The 15,735-nt window shown below is 43.8% G+C and overlaps 1 protein-coding gene and 2 long non-coding RNA genes across 4 annotated transcripts; 2 read left to right on the forward strand and 1 right to left on the reverse strand.

Moving 5' to 3' along the window:
* Positions 1-1,403: 1,403 nt before the first annotated feature.
* LOC139105569 (uncharacterized) lies at positions 1,404-3,209 on the forward strand. 2 transcript variants are annotated; one of them, XR_011546218.1, is made up of 3 exons: positions 1,404-2,110; positions 2,175-2,303; positions 2,459-3,209. It is a non-coding gene; the product is annotated as an uncharacterized lncRNA (long non-coding RNA). The 2 variants fall into 2 exon arrangements; XR_011546217.1 differs by having other exon boundaries at positions 1,404-2,303.
* Positions 3,210-10,049: 6,840 nt separating this feature from the next.
* LOC139105679 (uncharacterized) lies at positions 10,050-12,583 on the reverse strand. Its single transcript, XR_011546227.1, has 4 exons — positions 12,456-12,583; positions 11,734-12,111; positions 11,478-11,649; positions 10,050-11,317 (listed from the first exon to the last, which is right to left on the reverse strand). It is a non-coding gene; the product is annotated as an uncharacterized lncRNA (long non-coding RNA).
* LOC139105648 (small ribosomal subunit protein mS39) lies at positions 12,524-15,709 on the forward strand. The gene is made up of 10 exons (XM_070661863.1): positions 12,524-12,658; positions 12,850-12,964; positions 13,066-13,263; positions 13,327-13,583; positions 13,681-13,789; positions 13,935-14,271; positions 14,346-14,551; positions 14,707-15,045; positions 15,234-15,458; positions 15,539-15,709. The coding sequence occupies exons 1-10, from the start codon at positions 12,630-12,632 to the stop codon at positions 15,695-15,697; spliced, it is 1,974 nt and encodes a 657-aa protein (XP_070517964.1). The 5' UTR covers positions 12,524-12,629; the 3' UTR covers positions 15,698-15,709.
* Positions 15,710-15,735: the final 26 nt, after the last annotated feature.

Here is a 15,735-nt window from a genome sequence, read left to right on the forward strand (position 1 = left end):
TAACATATTTGCCTTCGCGTGAATTTTAACGAACCGGGGGTGCACACCCCTTAGACCGAAGATACTTAATTTCACTCGGGCTCGAAAGTATTCCGACGTCATGATTACGGTAATCGAGCGCGCAAACAGAAACAGGCACGCGCCGGCGACGCTCGGCAGGTGTTGACATTGACCAAACTTCGTATTTCCCCTTTCCTCTTACTGCCTGATATTTCCCTTGTTTTTTTTTTCTTTCTTTTTTTTCTTTCTTTCTATCTCCCGATGTTGCCTCGTCGCACGTACTTCGGTTACTCTAAAATCGATCAAACGCCGGTTTTCAAATGTATGTGTGGACGTACGTATGAGTCTATGATTTCACCGACCTTCGTATAAATTGAGATAATTCGTGCGATACATTTTAATGATTTTTTTTTACATTTAATTATTTTTTTTCAGGGTTTAAAATACTTTCCCTGAAGATAAATAATCGAGTGCTGTTCGTAAAATGTGCTGACCTTCCATCAATAATATTTCGGCACCGAGAGAACCGGAGGACCGGACGACCGGATATGGCTAAAAGCTTTAAGACACCGAAGGAAAAAGAAAGCGTTGGGATTTCAAAAGAAACAAATATCTATAGAAGGAGTGGAAGAATAAGGCTATAAATCTCAGTCAAGTACAGACTGTAAATTTAAATTTGTAGATCCCATTCTAACGATTGTCAATAAGAAAATTACGCACATAATAAAAATTCAATAATTGAAGCCTCATGTGTGGCTTAACGTTGAAACGAGCGATTGAACAAAGAGTAATAGACAATAAAGAGAAGCGAATTTTTTCCAACGATGCCAAAAACTGGTTGCAATACATTGCAAAAAAAAAAAAATGGAATGTCATGCCTGACCACAATGATCCTCTTACAAAGAATAAGGAATCTGAAAAAAAAGTTCGGTACGCAAAATTTCGGCTTGTCTTTCTGTGATTGTCAATGACGCGACTAAAAAAAAGAAAAATTAATATTCCCGACTTTTGTTCTTAAGACTTTAGTCTACTCTTAACATTATTCTTTATGTTTAAACATTTTCCGTTTCTTCTCAAAAATAGAATATGTCATTGATTGTTAACTTCTTTGTAAAGAAGCACAAAAAGTATACGATGAACAAGTTATATGACAACGTGAAATGCTAAAACAAATTTGACAAGTCACTTAAAGAAATTCAATGCCGAAACCGCTTTATTCCAAACAGAATATTACATTTTGAAATTGAGTTCTCGAAACTCTTTTTTTCTTACGTTGTTTCTTTTCTTAATAAGTCTTCAAGAATTGACCCGAGAGCTGCCAATTGATGACACTCAGCGTTCACGTAGAACACTCGCCTGCGAAAAAAAAAAAAGAAAATAATAAATATTGCTTGTAATTCGATTCGAGTTCGCAAAGAAACAACGGGTCCAAGTTGGCAACGGGATTCCCGCGGGAAATGTGACCACATTGGAGAAGACGGATTGAGAACGGCAGCGGAAGAGAGGAGATACAAAGAGAAGGCAGAAATCTGACATTTTCTCGGAAGCACAGTGAGCGTCGCACGTTGAAAAGCCTGCGGACAATGGGGACAAAGGAAATTTTCGGGGCACCGGTGTACCGGCTGTATGGCAAGCTGCAGCTCCACATCGCCGCACCGACGAGCGCGATGCACAAAATCCTGCATAAGCCGTGCCAGGTTGCACCAGAGCCCAGGTACGGGCTACTGCTGCGATTCGCAATCGACGGAACGAACGGACGGAAAAAGGGAAACAGTTTTTTTTTCTTTTTCTTTTTTTAGGGGATAGAGAGAAAAAGAGAAAGAAAGGCGGTATTTTAAGCTCCATAGACGGTTCGCACGTTCGACCGTTAAAATTTTTGAACCTCAATATTTTTTTTCAAACACGCTTAACAACTGTTTGATTATTTAGAATTTTCTAGTTGAAATATTTGGAAACCGAATTTTAAACTGAAGAACATGTAAAATTGAAATGGGAGAAACAAAACTGTGATATCAATTGCTAAAATTGTTACATGTATGCCGAGGGCATTTTACCTTGAATTGTTTTGAGGCACTCTTTCCAAATACCACCCATGTTGTCGGACAACTCGGTAAGCATTTTACACCATCGTGTCGAATAAATCAATGCTCAGTACATTTTAACTTTCTTTTTAGGAAAAACGCCGCTAAAGTTAAAATAACGTTAGAATGAAAAGCCGGTACTGATTGAACATTGCCGCATCCGAAAGATTCCAGTATTCAAGAATGACCAGCACTCAGGGACACGATATTTCAAGGTTACTGGTAAGAAATAAAAGAAAATGAGAATTTCAGACTCATAGTTTGCCGTGACTTTTTAATCGCGTCAAATAGATATAAATAGATTAAAAAATTTTGTCAAAACTCCTTTCGAACTTGAAAATATCGTGTTTCTTGAAATCTTGATGCATCATTGGCAGGTTTGAAATCGAGCAACGCCTTAATAGTACCTTCATAAGGAGATTCGGATGAGCACCGTGCCCTTGAACTTGACGAGCTAGTCACGATCGCCTTCCCTACGTATCGAAGGGTGCCGCGCAAAAATAAAAGAAAGGAGAAGAGATACGGTATACACCGAAGAGCAGATATGGCGTTTTCTGCAACGACAGCGGCAAGCGTACGTAATTCTAAGCGGCAGAGGTAAAGGGATGAGAGAACAGGGAGAAATCAGTCTTCGGCAATCCGGCCGGCGCGGTATGTACATGCGATACATGTAAAACTCGACGCACACGACGCTAAAGTCATGTTCGCTAGCTGCCGTCGCCATATCTGCCTTTCAGCGTACACCAACGGTTTATACATATACACCGTAAACGACCCAGGTCGTTCTTTACCGGATGGACGAGGTACCAGTTCCGAGAGGCGAAAAAGGGATGCGAGGAACGGGCTCCGTCAACTTTCCGAGTAGCACGGGGTGGCACACGTGGAGCGCAACGAAGGGTGCACGTGGAAACGGAGCGGTCAACCTCGGCCCCACGGGGACAAGCAAAATGAAAGGACAGTTAGCGCGCGGTGCGAAGAAGCGGAGATGCGATTTGGGACGCAGTTTAAGAACAGAATAGCGCGGAGTAGAATAGGGAATAGTTTATGTGACGTTTTAGGGCGTAAGCCACTTCACTTTCATGTAAGGTTGACGGTATATAAAATAGAACGCGGCGCACACGAGAATAACACGACTCGATATAGTTATACGATTTCAAAATACTTAGCGGAAAGCTCGGGAGAGCGGGCCACCTCGCGCGTAATCCCTCTCAAACGTAAATTCCTGGAGATTGAACGTTCCCTCTTTCCGGACAGCTGAACGTAAAAATAATTAGATAACGCGATTATACACATATAATAGGAACGCGTTAAAGGGACAAGCTCGGCAGTCTCTCGAGCGCAACGATTAACGGCAAGAGCTCGACAGATTGCAGCGCTCGATTGTACCTGGGAAGAATACGACGTCCTTCGGGAGAGGAAGAAAGGCGACGGGGGCGAGAAAGGAAAAGGGCGCGGGCGATCGCGGGAGGAAGGAAAGCAGAAAGGGGGCATGGAAATACGACGAGAAAAAGTGCGGCGAAAAAAAAGGGGGAGGGAAGGTGGAGGAAGAGACGGCCGCTCGAATATGCGCTCGTATGCGTGCCCTCTCGTATCGCGCGCTCGCGAGCACGCACCGGCGCGGGTACAAACGCAAAGCGTACGTATATGTGAGCGCGCGTGCCCGTGCAACCGACAGCAGATGCGCTCGCAGAGCGCAGCTGTCCTCCTACAAGTGGTTCTCAATCATCCTTTTCCCCGATTTTTCTTTCTCCCTCTTCCTCCCCCTCGCCCTCGTTCTTCGGTCGCCCTTCCGCCCCCTCGTTGTCCGGGCACACAGTTGTACGGGCCACAAAGGAAATCGCTGTGCGACGATTGCACTTCGTACTCGATAAACATTTAGCGTCGCAGCTGATCGAGGATCTCGCGCCTCTTTCCTTTCTTCGCTCTCCGCCCCCGCCGATGTTCGCCAAAGGTGAGAAATATAATGCACGTGTCTTTTTAATGATTATAACTTTGAAAAAAATCGTTCTAGGTCACCGTAATCCAATCGACGATTAAATATGGGAAGAAACAATTTTTTAAAATTTTATTTTACTCGTAAATTCGTTCGCGTGGACGACGCTGAAGAACGCACTGTTAATAATATTTGAGAGAAGCGTGTGCCAACCTGCTACAAAGTGGAGCCCGCGGTCTTAATGACGCGAACACGTGGTGAACGTAAGTTTCAGCTGTTCCAGGTGATACCGCGACCCGTGTGTTACGGCCCGACAAAGCGGTCGAGCTGCTTGAAATCGGTACAATCGCGTTGCCTCGGCGGCCCCTTGCACCCCCGATTGAAACGTCATTCTTCCAGATCTTACTTTGTTTCCTCGTCGTATTTCCGACCGGAAGCTACGTTCCGCAAACGATTCTAGAAACGTAACGCGGGTCGTTTCTGCCAAACGTGTCGCGCGATAACGACGGCAGTCGCAGTTTTCAAGTGGCTCACCTCATTTACATACGTTTTGGATGCATAATCAAAGGCGGTATAGCGAGCAAAACGAACATGTGCACGTTCTACGATGCGTAAAATTACTGAGTAAACAGGATTAAACACTTTAGCGAGATGACGGGGCGATCGTAGTCCCGCGGACTACAAAGAATTATTTACTAAGTATTAACGGAGAGGCTTTTCGTTCGCGTGAATAAAGTTTCGTTCGGACCATTCGCCAGAAAACGAGGATCAAACGTGTAAATTTCATTTCGAATTATTAGATTATTAAGTTGGAAGTTTTTTTTTGCGAAAATTCACGAGGCTACTTAAAAGATCTCGGACGATCCGTTCAGGCTTTTCTTCCGAAGTTTTCGTATCTATAAATCACGTTTAATCCGGTGCTTCGCCGGCCGCGATTTTCATCACAGGGGCTTCGAAAGAACGGAAAGGCGGGCAAGAACGAAGCCTGGACTCGTTGCGCGGCGGATATCTGTCACATTCGTCGTAAATCACAAAGGGAGAGGAGCGTGAGGCGCGCAAACCGTCATCGCGCGCGTGTATAATCGTCAAGCGTTAATTTTAATCGTTCCTTTCCCCTCCTTTCAGCAAGCGGGATCGCTCCTCCGGGTGCCGCGAGTCTCTCCGGCCTCCGATTGGCTCGCCGATGCCGCCTGTCAGCTACCTGGACGGAGAAGAGCGACCTGGACGGCGGGATCTGGACCGCGGATCTGAACGGGGGAGAAGAAGCCGGCCCGGGCCGCGGGTCTGCCGTTGCTGAAAAGAAGCCCGCGAGCGAAATCCAGGACAGCTGATACAATTTTGGCGGGCTCCGGGCGGATCGGCAAAGCGATCGGAATAATGCGGCGGAGGCTAAAAAAAAGAAGAAAAGGGGAAAAAAAAAAGGGAAACACGCGGAGGGAGAGAAAGGCCAAGAGAGAAAGAGAGAAAGGAACAACGAAGAAAGAGACGCACAAGGGACGCGGTGGACAAGAGAGCAGCGACGGAGGGGCGGGCAGGGACAGACGAAACCGAGCGGGAAGGAAAGAGAGTGGGAAAAAGAGTGGAGAAGAGGGTCTTCGAGAAAAGGGACGAAAAGGAAGAAAGAGGGAGGTTCTCTCGGGCGTTCGGGGCCCCGCCGTTCAGCCGCGTTCTGCGCTGCCATCGTCACCACCGTCATCGTCGTCGTCGTCGTCGTCGTCGTCGCTCGCCGGTGCTCTCGCGTAGCTGTTAAATAAGAATAAGCCCGGTGCCCCCACCACTTGGGGCCCAAAACGAATAAAGGAGGCCGGACACCTGGCTGTGACCGCAGTTTGCTCGAGGACCTCGTTGCACGCGGTGGTCAATCTCGCACCGAGTCTCCCTTTTCCGCTTTTGATCCTCGGAGACCCCTTGTCCGTCCTCTCTCGGCGTCGCGGATCCTCCCGATCTCCCGTTACGTAGTGTTGTGTAGTGGAAGACTACAAGAGGCCGCAGGTAGACGGGGAAGAAAGAAATCTATAAAGAAACAAAGGAAGAAACAAACGAAGCAAAAAGAAGAGGAAAGAAATAGAGAGAGAGAGAGAGAGAAAGAGAGAAGTGATCTATCGCGAGTGATGGACAGCAATCTAACGACGCGTCCGATTTATTTCCTGCGTGTGACGCACCTCGGTCGACCGCGCCGCCCGGCGCGCGTCACGTGCCGAAGAATACGAAGTTCGTGGAGGAAGAAGAACGAAGAACAGGCAGGGACACGAGGAGGCCGAGAGAGTCGCGGTCACGCCGGGATTGACACGGCGATGATCGACGGTGGCGTCGAGCCGCATCTCCGCGAGCAGCCAGAGCCCCACGAGCTTCACCAGGAAACGACTCAGCCGCTCGGTTTTTAGGTAAGATCCCGACGGTAAGATTGACTTGACGAGTTCAATTTCTTTGCGCGAAGAGAAAATACGACGAAAGATCGAAGATTCTCGTCGCCAACGAGAGCAGAATTTGAAACGGAAGTAGGGCCACGTGAAGGGAAATCAGAGTCTCAACTACCATGCGAGATACGCGTTGCGAGGGACGAAACGTTTCGCGCTATTGTTTTCGTTTCGCGGCACGTCGCTTTGCTGTTTTCCTTGTTTTTTTTCTCTTCTTTTTTTTTTTCTTTTTTTTATCCTTCTTTGTTTCTCGCGTTTGTTCGCTCGCGAGATCGAAAGCAAACGTTCGTCGCATCCGGACGAGTTATCTCGAGACGGAGGGGCGGCTTCGCGGGGAGATTTTTTGGCGCGAGGTGTGCGAGACATTGTTTGCGTTACGCACGGCACCGATCCTGTTGCGATAGACTCGAGTTACGGGCTACGGGGAAACGTCGCGGGCGATAAACAACGGCCGGTATTTACGCGCGAATATCTGCGTCGCCGCTCACGGAGAGCGGCGGAAGTCGGGGAGAGCGTTACGTCACGGTTACATTCGTCGGAGCCTCTGCAAAAAGAACGAAAGGGAGGACGCGAAAAGAAAGAAAAGAGAAAAATCGCGGAGGAGCGTGCTTTCGCACGGTTTCGTGCTGCTTTTGGAGGGAACGATTCTCGGCGGGTGCGCGCGTGCATGTTGCGGCGGCGTTGTGTCTCTTTGTGCGTGCATGCGGGTGTGTGTATGCGCGCGTGTGTTTCTCAGCGCGCTCGTATACGTATAGACGAATTAGCGTGCCCGGAGCGAGCCCCCGGTTTCTCGTTTCACAGAAATTCCGGCGGGGTCCCCCAGCCTCTTCTTTCGGGGAGCGCGCCCGCGGACGACCTGTGGTCCACGGAGTGGCGACCTCGGGCTATGATTTGTGATTCGAAGTAGACGCTAGAAACGTTAGAGGCTCTCCGATTTGGAGACTGACCGCCAAGGCCACGTCGGAGAGCCTGCCCCGTGCATGCGAGCGAACGAGAGAGACCGCGAGAGAGCGAGAACGAAGAGGAAGGGAAAGGGGGACGAAGCCACGCGGCGTTCACGCACTTCTCGCCCCCATCAATGGACGAACGCGTGTTACGCGTGTTGCGCACCGTGCGCGCGTAATCTCGCGCGATTTCAGCGAATTGCACGCGTATCGCGAAGCGAGGCGACGCGCCGGCGATTTCCGGCGGCGCGGTCGCTCGAGCGGAAAACTCCGCGCCCGGTTTTCGTCCGAGGAAATTGTGACCTGCCGAAATTTGTTTGCGCGCTGCTCGAGCTGCAAATCTTTTACTCGCCAGCTTAGCCGAGGAAACAACCGGTGAACGTTTTTCATTTCAATGTTCCGAGAGATTTCAATTGTTTTTCTCACGTCTCTTTTTCTGCGCTAGTTCGATTAATTTTTAAAGAATAATTTTTTAAATTTGTGTTTCTTGAAATGGTACGCGTTTGGTAAATTGCATTTTGTTGCACAATAAATTCTTTGCATCATCCAAGTAGAAATGTGATAACACTTTGGCGCGGCTTCGGCGCGATCGCATAATTTTCTAAGCGAGCTTATTTAGACATCGTATTTCATTGTTGCAGCTTCTGGCGAGGACGAGAGGAACCTGTTGGGGCCCTTTTGCGGATCCGTCGGCCGTGCGCTTCGACCACACGATCCAGCATCGCAAAATTGGAGCGGAATGCTACCGTCGGCTCGAAAAATATACGCCACCCGCCGATCGGCCCGGAAAGCCAGCGACGCGCTGCACATGTTGCATAAGAGATAGGTCGAGATATGTGTCAATATTAAATGGAAATATATTTCAATATTGCACTAGTCCCGGCCTATCGGGATGCATTGTATTTCGTCGAGCGGGGAAACAAAGGGTGGCCGACGGCGGCGGGCAACACGTGGGAAAAGGAGAGAGAGAGGAAGGGCCCCAGCCAGCTATTTCGGAGGAATTTGCCGCCACCTCGGGAGAGAATAATAGCCGTTGCTCGACGCGGAGAGAAGAAATCTTTCGGGGATCGGGCAGGCGGGGATGAAGGCAATATCTGTGAATAGTTAAAAATCACATTGCACTTGTCCCGGCCTGCTGGATCTGCTCCGACATTTCGACGTGAGTTCCGGGTTTGCGATAAGGATCTCGATAGAAACGCCGTATCCTTCGAGACTATATCTCGACGGTCTTTACGTTGATTCGCAGCACCGGAAAGATCAACTGCCACATGTACATCATTTTGTTTGAAAATTTGCTCGTTAAATTTTTTAATTAACAACGGTAAAGACTTGTAACATTAGAACTAAATTTTTATCGACGTCAGTCTTTATCTCTCGATTTGAAGAAGCACGATAGCGTTTTGAGCGTCAAACGCTACGATTTACATATTGAACGTACAGCGTTACATGACTTTTACCTGTGATTTTTATCTGTTGATTCGATTAAATATTGTGCAATTTATTAAAATTAAATAACATTGCATTATTAATAGTTTTAATAAATATATTGTGTAATGTAAAGAAATTTACTTTTTTTTTTTATATTATTATCGACGTTAGACATTATCTAAATCTGTCAATTCAATTTACAAGCTACAAAGCCAAAAGTAGGAATGCAATGAAGAACATTATTTGTAAAAATAATAAAGTTACAATAAATTCAACATGTGTAATTGCACTTTGAATGTAAAATCGCTGTTCATCTCCCGCAATCATCTCCAAGCTTCCTTCGCGTATTCTTTAAAGGAAATAAATACTTGGCGAATTTTTTTAAATTGAACGAAGAGGAATTTCGAGACCTTTGGCGGACGAAAAGTTATACCACTTATTTTAACAGTCGGAAAAATGTGTAGGAAAAAAAAAGACAACACTCAAAAACATATGTTAACGTCGCGTCACGTACAGCTCTTACCTTTTCTCCGCGAGAAAGTATTTTCTTCTTTTTTCTTCAGGATGTTGGCGTGCCCGTGCATTTCCGGCCGATTCGAGAGCGAGGTGGACGACAGAACGTTTCCGCCACCTTGCGAGGCGCAGTTATTAACGATCGCGCACGAATTCGGAAGGAAGAAAGGGTAGAAGGGAAAGAAGGAGAGAAAGAGAGGAAGCAGCGCACATCCTTTTGTGTGGCACGATGCTCACGTAACCGTTCCATCCGAAACGGTCGCACGGCATAGGAAGGAAGGAGGTAAGGGGAACGGAGAGGACCAAGGGAAACGGATCTCTCCGGCAGGATTGCCCGTTTACCGCAGGCCCTGAATTGGCAGGCTCGCGGGGGATTCGGGTTTCCTGCTCTTGAGAGAAGAAGAGATGCTTGCTTCTATGGACACAGTCACATTTCTTCCACTTGGCGTCACTCCACCCTCCTTCTCCTTCTCTCTTCCTTCGCTTCCTTACTCTTCACCTTTGTTTTCTTCCGCGCGCAGAAGTGCTGCGTGTAAAATGTACCCCCGTTTACGCGGAGCGTGGTTCCACGATTCTCTCTGGACGGCGCGGAGGCGCACAAAAGAAAAAAAACGGAGGAAAAAAAAAAAAATAAAAAAGAAAAAGGGAAGAGGAAAAACCCGCTATCAAAGGACGAAGGGCGACGTAGGGAGGGGCGGGAGGGTTACGTTACGTTCGATCGAACAAGGAAACACAATAAAAGTAGTGAGGGCTGCCCCGTGGCAGCGTGGAGGGACACGGATCCTGTTTTTCATTCGTCCTGACGCTCTCCTTCGTCTCTCTTTCTCGCTCTCTGGCTGCCGCGAGCGCAAGGCCCCGCGTGTAACGCGCGCGACGCGCAAAAGCATCCCTCTCTTTAAGGAGAGTCCCACGGTTTGAAATAAAACACCTGGCTTCTCGCCCGCCGCGCCGCGCCGCTCCGTGCCGTGCACGTCATGCCTATGTATGCGTGCACGCGCGTCTTACGCGTTTTCAGCTACACCGTCGACGCGGGCTCTAGGCTACCCGAGGTAAAAAGGGAAAAATGCATTTTCGCTCGGTCGCATCTGTACGCGAACGTACTCTTCGAGACCTGGGTATCGAAAGGACAGCCGTGAGATTCGATATGAGACATAACTTCGGCTCCACGGGGGTATTTTAACAAGTGAACGAACTTGGAGCGAGCGATTTAAAATCAGACACAAGCAAATAAAGTCGAGATCTATTTTTTAATTAATGAAAAAAAACGCTCTTTTTTTTGTTCTCTTTTTTACTCCTTTTTATATTCAATATCTCCAACATTTATCAGCAGCGACGAAGAAAAAATCCGTACAGCGTAATTCTTCAAATTAAATAACTGAATATCAAAATGTGGAGTACGCTGGAATATTACACGGCGCAAAATAATGTGTCGAAGTTTGCTGGAAACTCGTGTCTGAAAAAAGAAAAGAATGAAAGAAAGAAAAAGGAAGGTTTCTCTTTGCTCCCTGTTAACGTATAGGGCCCGGAATAAGGTACGACGTGCGCGTTCTCACGGAGAGGAGGGGGCTCTCTTTTCCTCTTCGTCTCTCTCTTATCCCGTTTTCTCCGGCCTGAGACTGTGTGGTTCCCTTCGGGCTTCCTTACGAACTTTATTGAATTCTTTGTGATATGCCAAAGGGTTCACCGTGCGCAACCGTAAACGCGCGCTCTTGCGCGCGCCATTCATATGCTAAACAAATAAATTCGTTGAAAGAAACGAATCTCTATCTGCCACTCTTCCTTTCTCTCTCTTTCTCCTCGTGTTTCTCTTCCCCGAGAGAGGAAAGCAGCTGCCCAGGAGCGGCTTGTACCTACATCGCCGTTAAAAACCAAGGAGAGGATGATACCTTGAGCTATTTAACGAAGAAGGGTGCAAGATGTACCCTCTGCCCAACGGTGATGGTGGTGGCGGTGGCGGTGATAGTAGTGGTGAGCTGGTGACGGTGGTGAGGCCAGCTGCTCCTGAAACGAAGGAACAATGAGTTTACCGATGACGCACTATTTCGAACAAGCGCGTCCATAAGTGGGTCATCGGGCATTCTAATATTATGCAGTGGGAATTTAACTTTTTCTCCCGTCGGGATTAATTCTCATGCCGCTGTGCAACGCACTAATCTCTTACCAGTAAATAGATGAAAATATCTCGCGGAAACGTCAATCCTCTCTCACAATCAGTAATCCAAGTTTTAATGGACTTCTTTCTGTGCATATAGCATATCTGGACGTGCATATATCTTAATATTTATCCTCATATGTTACATATGTATATATCTCGTATGTACTTGATTCGGCACCTAAAAGATAATTAGAATTTTATTTCAAATATAAATTAGAGATAGTTTAAAGTGAATCTTTTTATATGCATTGTACATACGTACCATAAAATTATTTCCGTTACGAAATGCGAAGTCTGCGGATAGGCAACCACGGCCAGATGTCCCATTGCTCCGCAAGAGATTGACGTAATTCAACCGGGGTTGATCCGCGTCGATACTTGTAAATGCATTACAGGCCAGGTGGAACTAACACCACGCGACGCAGTTGCATAGAGAGGCGTTAACGAGAGCAAAACTGACTGGCGTGTCGATTGTACTATTTACATTTCATTATGTCACAGCGGGTACATCGTGTGATAAGCGGGTTCTGCGTATTTTTCTTCTCTTTCAGAGTTCTTTTCTGAAGAACTTGAACCTTCTCTTTAAAGAATTCCGACAGACGTAAAATATTCTGCCACTTAATTCATATTTGTTATAAACCTGCAAAATTAATGATATATATTAATTTTGAGATAGTTTGCTGCTCTTTCAACAACTTTTATTAATTGAATAAATGCTGGAATTGCTAAATTTGTATTATTATTAGTAACAAGAATAAAATAACTTTTATTTTTGACGGATAAAAAGAGAAAAAAAAAGGGCACAACAGGGATAACAATTAAATTATATACACATAATTAAAAGTTTTAATTTAAATAAGAAATCGGCCCCAAGTCAATTGCCAATAATTAAGTCTGATCAGCGATTTATTTTATCATATGAAAATAATTGCTGCAATTTATAATATCAGAAAATTAATTGAAAAAACATCGAGTTTATTTTACCGTGCGGAATCCATCGCCACAACCGTACGATCAACGATGTCGCGTTCAATTTCAATTCTAGCCTAACCCTTGCGACCGCCGATGACCACCGATGACATAACCTCCAACTTCGTGTTTAGTTGTATCGTTTAAGAAACGAAAGAATCAAATTCCTTCGCCTTCGCAATCGACGCCATGAATTCTTTAGCAAGGATTTCGTGCAGGTGCGTAAAAAGTTACAATTAATTCAGCTTACATACATATTATGAATCAGTTTACTTCGCCGGGCGAGATCGTTGTATCTCTCTCGAGTGTGCACGTATGCACTCACTGCTGACACGATGAGACTGTTCGAAACAATGAATATATGACTGTGACTTTAATAGTATTTATTCGTATTTTTAAACATTTGCAGGAAATTCTTTCAGGATTTGATAATACGGTTGCAATCGACAAGTGCAACGCCAGTCCCATCTTCAGATATTCGTATTCCAAATAGAATAGAGCGCGGCCCGACGGATATCCTTAAGGTAAAAATTCCTCGTTACAATTTTTTATTTCGCTTCTGAAAACAGAAACGACTACGTTTAAATGATATTTCTAAGCGTTTAAATATCGACTTATCTTGTAGGCTTTGGAAAGTACGCTATCTAGAGATAATACAGCACCACATTATAAATTTCACGATGACCCTTACTTGACGCCGCAATCAAACATGCAAAAACGCTCGTTCGCTTTGGCAAAAGAATCTGGAAGAAAGACTGCAATGTGGGTTCGTCAGGAACATCGCGATTTATTTCAGCATAAAGTAGCAGACCCTGAAATCAAGGTAATTACAATTAAAAGTAGTAATAGCACATTAATATATTGGAGTCTAACATTTGTTTTTTAGGCATTTATACCACCTCCTATTTATACAGAGGAAAGTAAAGTGACAGAAGAAACATTGTTATACGAAATATCAAACGGTCATGTTTCCAACTCTATCGCGATATACGATTTATTAAAAGGTGAAATAAATGTACCAACAAAACAGGCACTCTTGGAATTATTGTGCTTTTACAATAATGGTGAATGTACCAATGATGAATTGCTAGAGACTCGCTGGTATGCATTCAATCCAAAATATAGTAGAAAGAACACATGGATGTGAGTAAAAAATAAATAATTAATCTTTTCTTTAACATATATATATTTTTTTAACTCGGCTCTAAATTATATTTTGTATTTTTATTATTATTTGTAGAAATCTTCCACAAATTGATACCCTGTTCGAATTTCTAAAAGGACAAGAGTCAAAGGTAGCATCTGCTGCATATACCGCGATGATATGTGGCTTAGCCAAGCATTTAAGTGTAAGATATTTCTACTAATTAAGTTATGAGATCTTACAATTATGTCTGAAACATAAACATATTATTATAAAGTGCAGAAAAAAGAAAATCCGAAGCGGTAATATTATTATAAATTTCAATAAAAGTTTGATTTATGTCATTTCAGATAGAAAAGGCTTGGTACTTTTATGAAGAATGTCAGAAAAATAATATACCATTGTCCATTGAAGGATATAACGCTATGATATTAACAATACCATTGTTAAATCTAGGAGAAGATAAATCAAAATCGATGGTACTGGATATATATCGAACAATTACTACGAACGGAATCGCTCCAAATATACATACCTTTAATGCTGCCCTCAGTGTAGCTACTTTTATCAGAAGTAATCGAATAGCTCTAGATTTCACACGCGATATACTCGCCAACATCGCAAAATTTGAATTAAAGTCGTCATTAACGACATATTGTTATTTATTGCGAATTTTAAAAAGATTTGGTAATTACACACTTTTATTTCGCGAAAATTTTATGTACCGATTAAATGCTCACGATGTTTATTCCCTCAAATAGGTGATGCGGGATTCAGCAGCTTTATAAAAATCATGAAATCTTTAAAAGAAGAAACTTTTACCATTCAAAGTGAGAAAGATTTTGATTTCTTCGTTATAGCGATGGAAATGGCGTCTCGGCAGTTCTGTAATCGTGAAGCGGGTGAAATGGTGAACGAACTTCTTCTCGTCGGTGATAACTACAAATTCATCAATGACAATTATAGAGTAAGTTCTTAATACATAGCATTCTGTCCAAAAAATATCAAGAGCCATAAAATAATTTTATTCCGACTATTTTTTGTGAACAAAATTTATATTACTACTCGCTAATTATTTAGTTGTGTTCAAAAAAATTATGTATTTAATATTTTTTGTTTTAGGAACATACTTATTACCGAATGTATCTGGAATTAATTTTAGCAACGGAAGAAATCGAGACATTTTTCAACCTCTACAACAAACTTGTACCACATGTAACTATACCGGAACCTACCACGATGAGTGCTATATTGGAAGCTCTTAAATTACATCCCGCGGAGACCGTCATACAATATATACCAAAACTCTGGTCGCACATAATCATGTTCGGTCATTTAGACAGGGAAGAGTTATTGGAGAGCATATTGCACTTGATGAGCGTACATTGTAAACTCGAGCCCGATTCTTCATTGAATACGCAATTTGCAGAAATGGCGCTCACTGCCTGGGAATATATACAAGTAATCAAAATCATTTTTTAATAGATTCTTTCCGAGTTAGTAAGTCACGGTAAAAAACGAATTTGGATGCGTTCGACTAATATCAATTTTAAATTAAATTTAAAAATTATTAAAATTAAAATTTCTAATTAGAGATTTTATTTTTATGATCAGATATATTGAAATAATACACAATTATTTTTTGACAGGCTCAGAATGTTAGAAGACTACAGCACGTCTTAATATCCAATACGGTGGCGGGCAGTATTATAATATTGATGTTACGTGGAAATAATTTTGACAAAGTAATAGAAATTATATCGTTATTGGTTCGTTCACCGCATTTAATTAAAAATGGCCTCACGATTACAACGGAACATATCAACGAAATATTCCAACTGTGTTTGGCGCAAACATACGTACCAGCGATTTTCGTAAGTGTACATTTTTTTTTCATATCAGATCATTTAATTTAATGTTATTTAATTTACAACATTGTTGCATATGCTTTCAGGCACTCCTGGAATATGTCACTTCGCATAACTTAGAAGGAGCCGGTGAAATGGCTAAGCAGTTATACAAAACCGTATCTCTTACTCCTAAACAAGAAAATATATTAATCAGTCTAGTGGGTAATGATGTTCTCAAATTACGACTTTCCGATCAAAGTTAGATTTTTAGTTTTTCGAAATATAGTTTATGTATTGTATA

This window comes from Cardiocondyla obscurior, linkage group LG09 (assembly GCF_019399895.1).
Source record: "Cardiocondyla obscurior isolate alpha-2009 linkage group LG09, Cobs3.1, whole genome shotgun sequence".
NCBI classification, from domain to species: Eukaryota; Metazoa; Arthropoda; class Insecta; order Hymenoptera; family Formicidae; genus Cardiocondyla; species Cardiocondyla obscurior.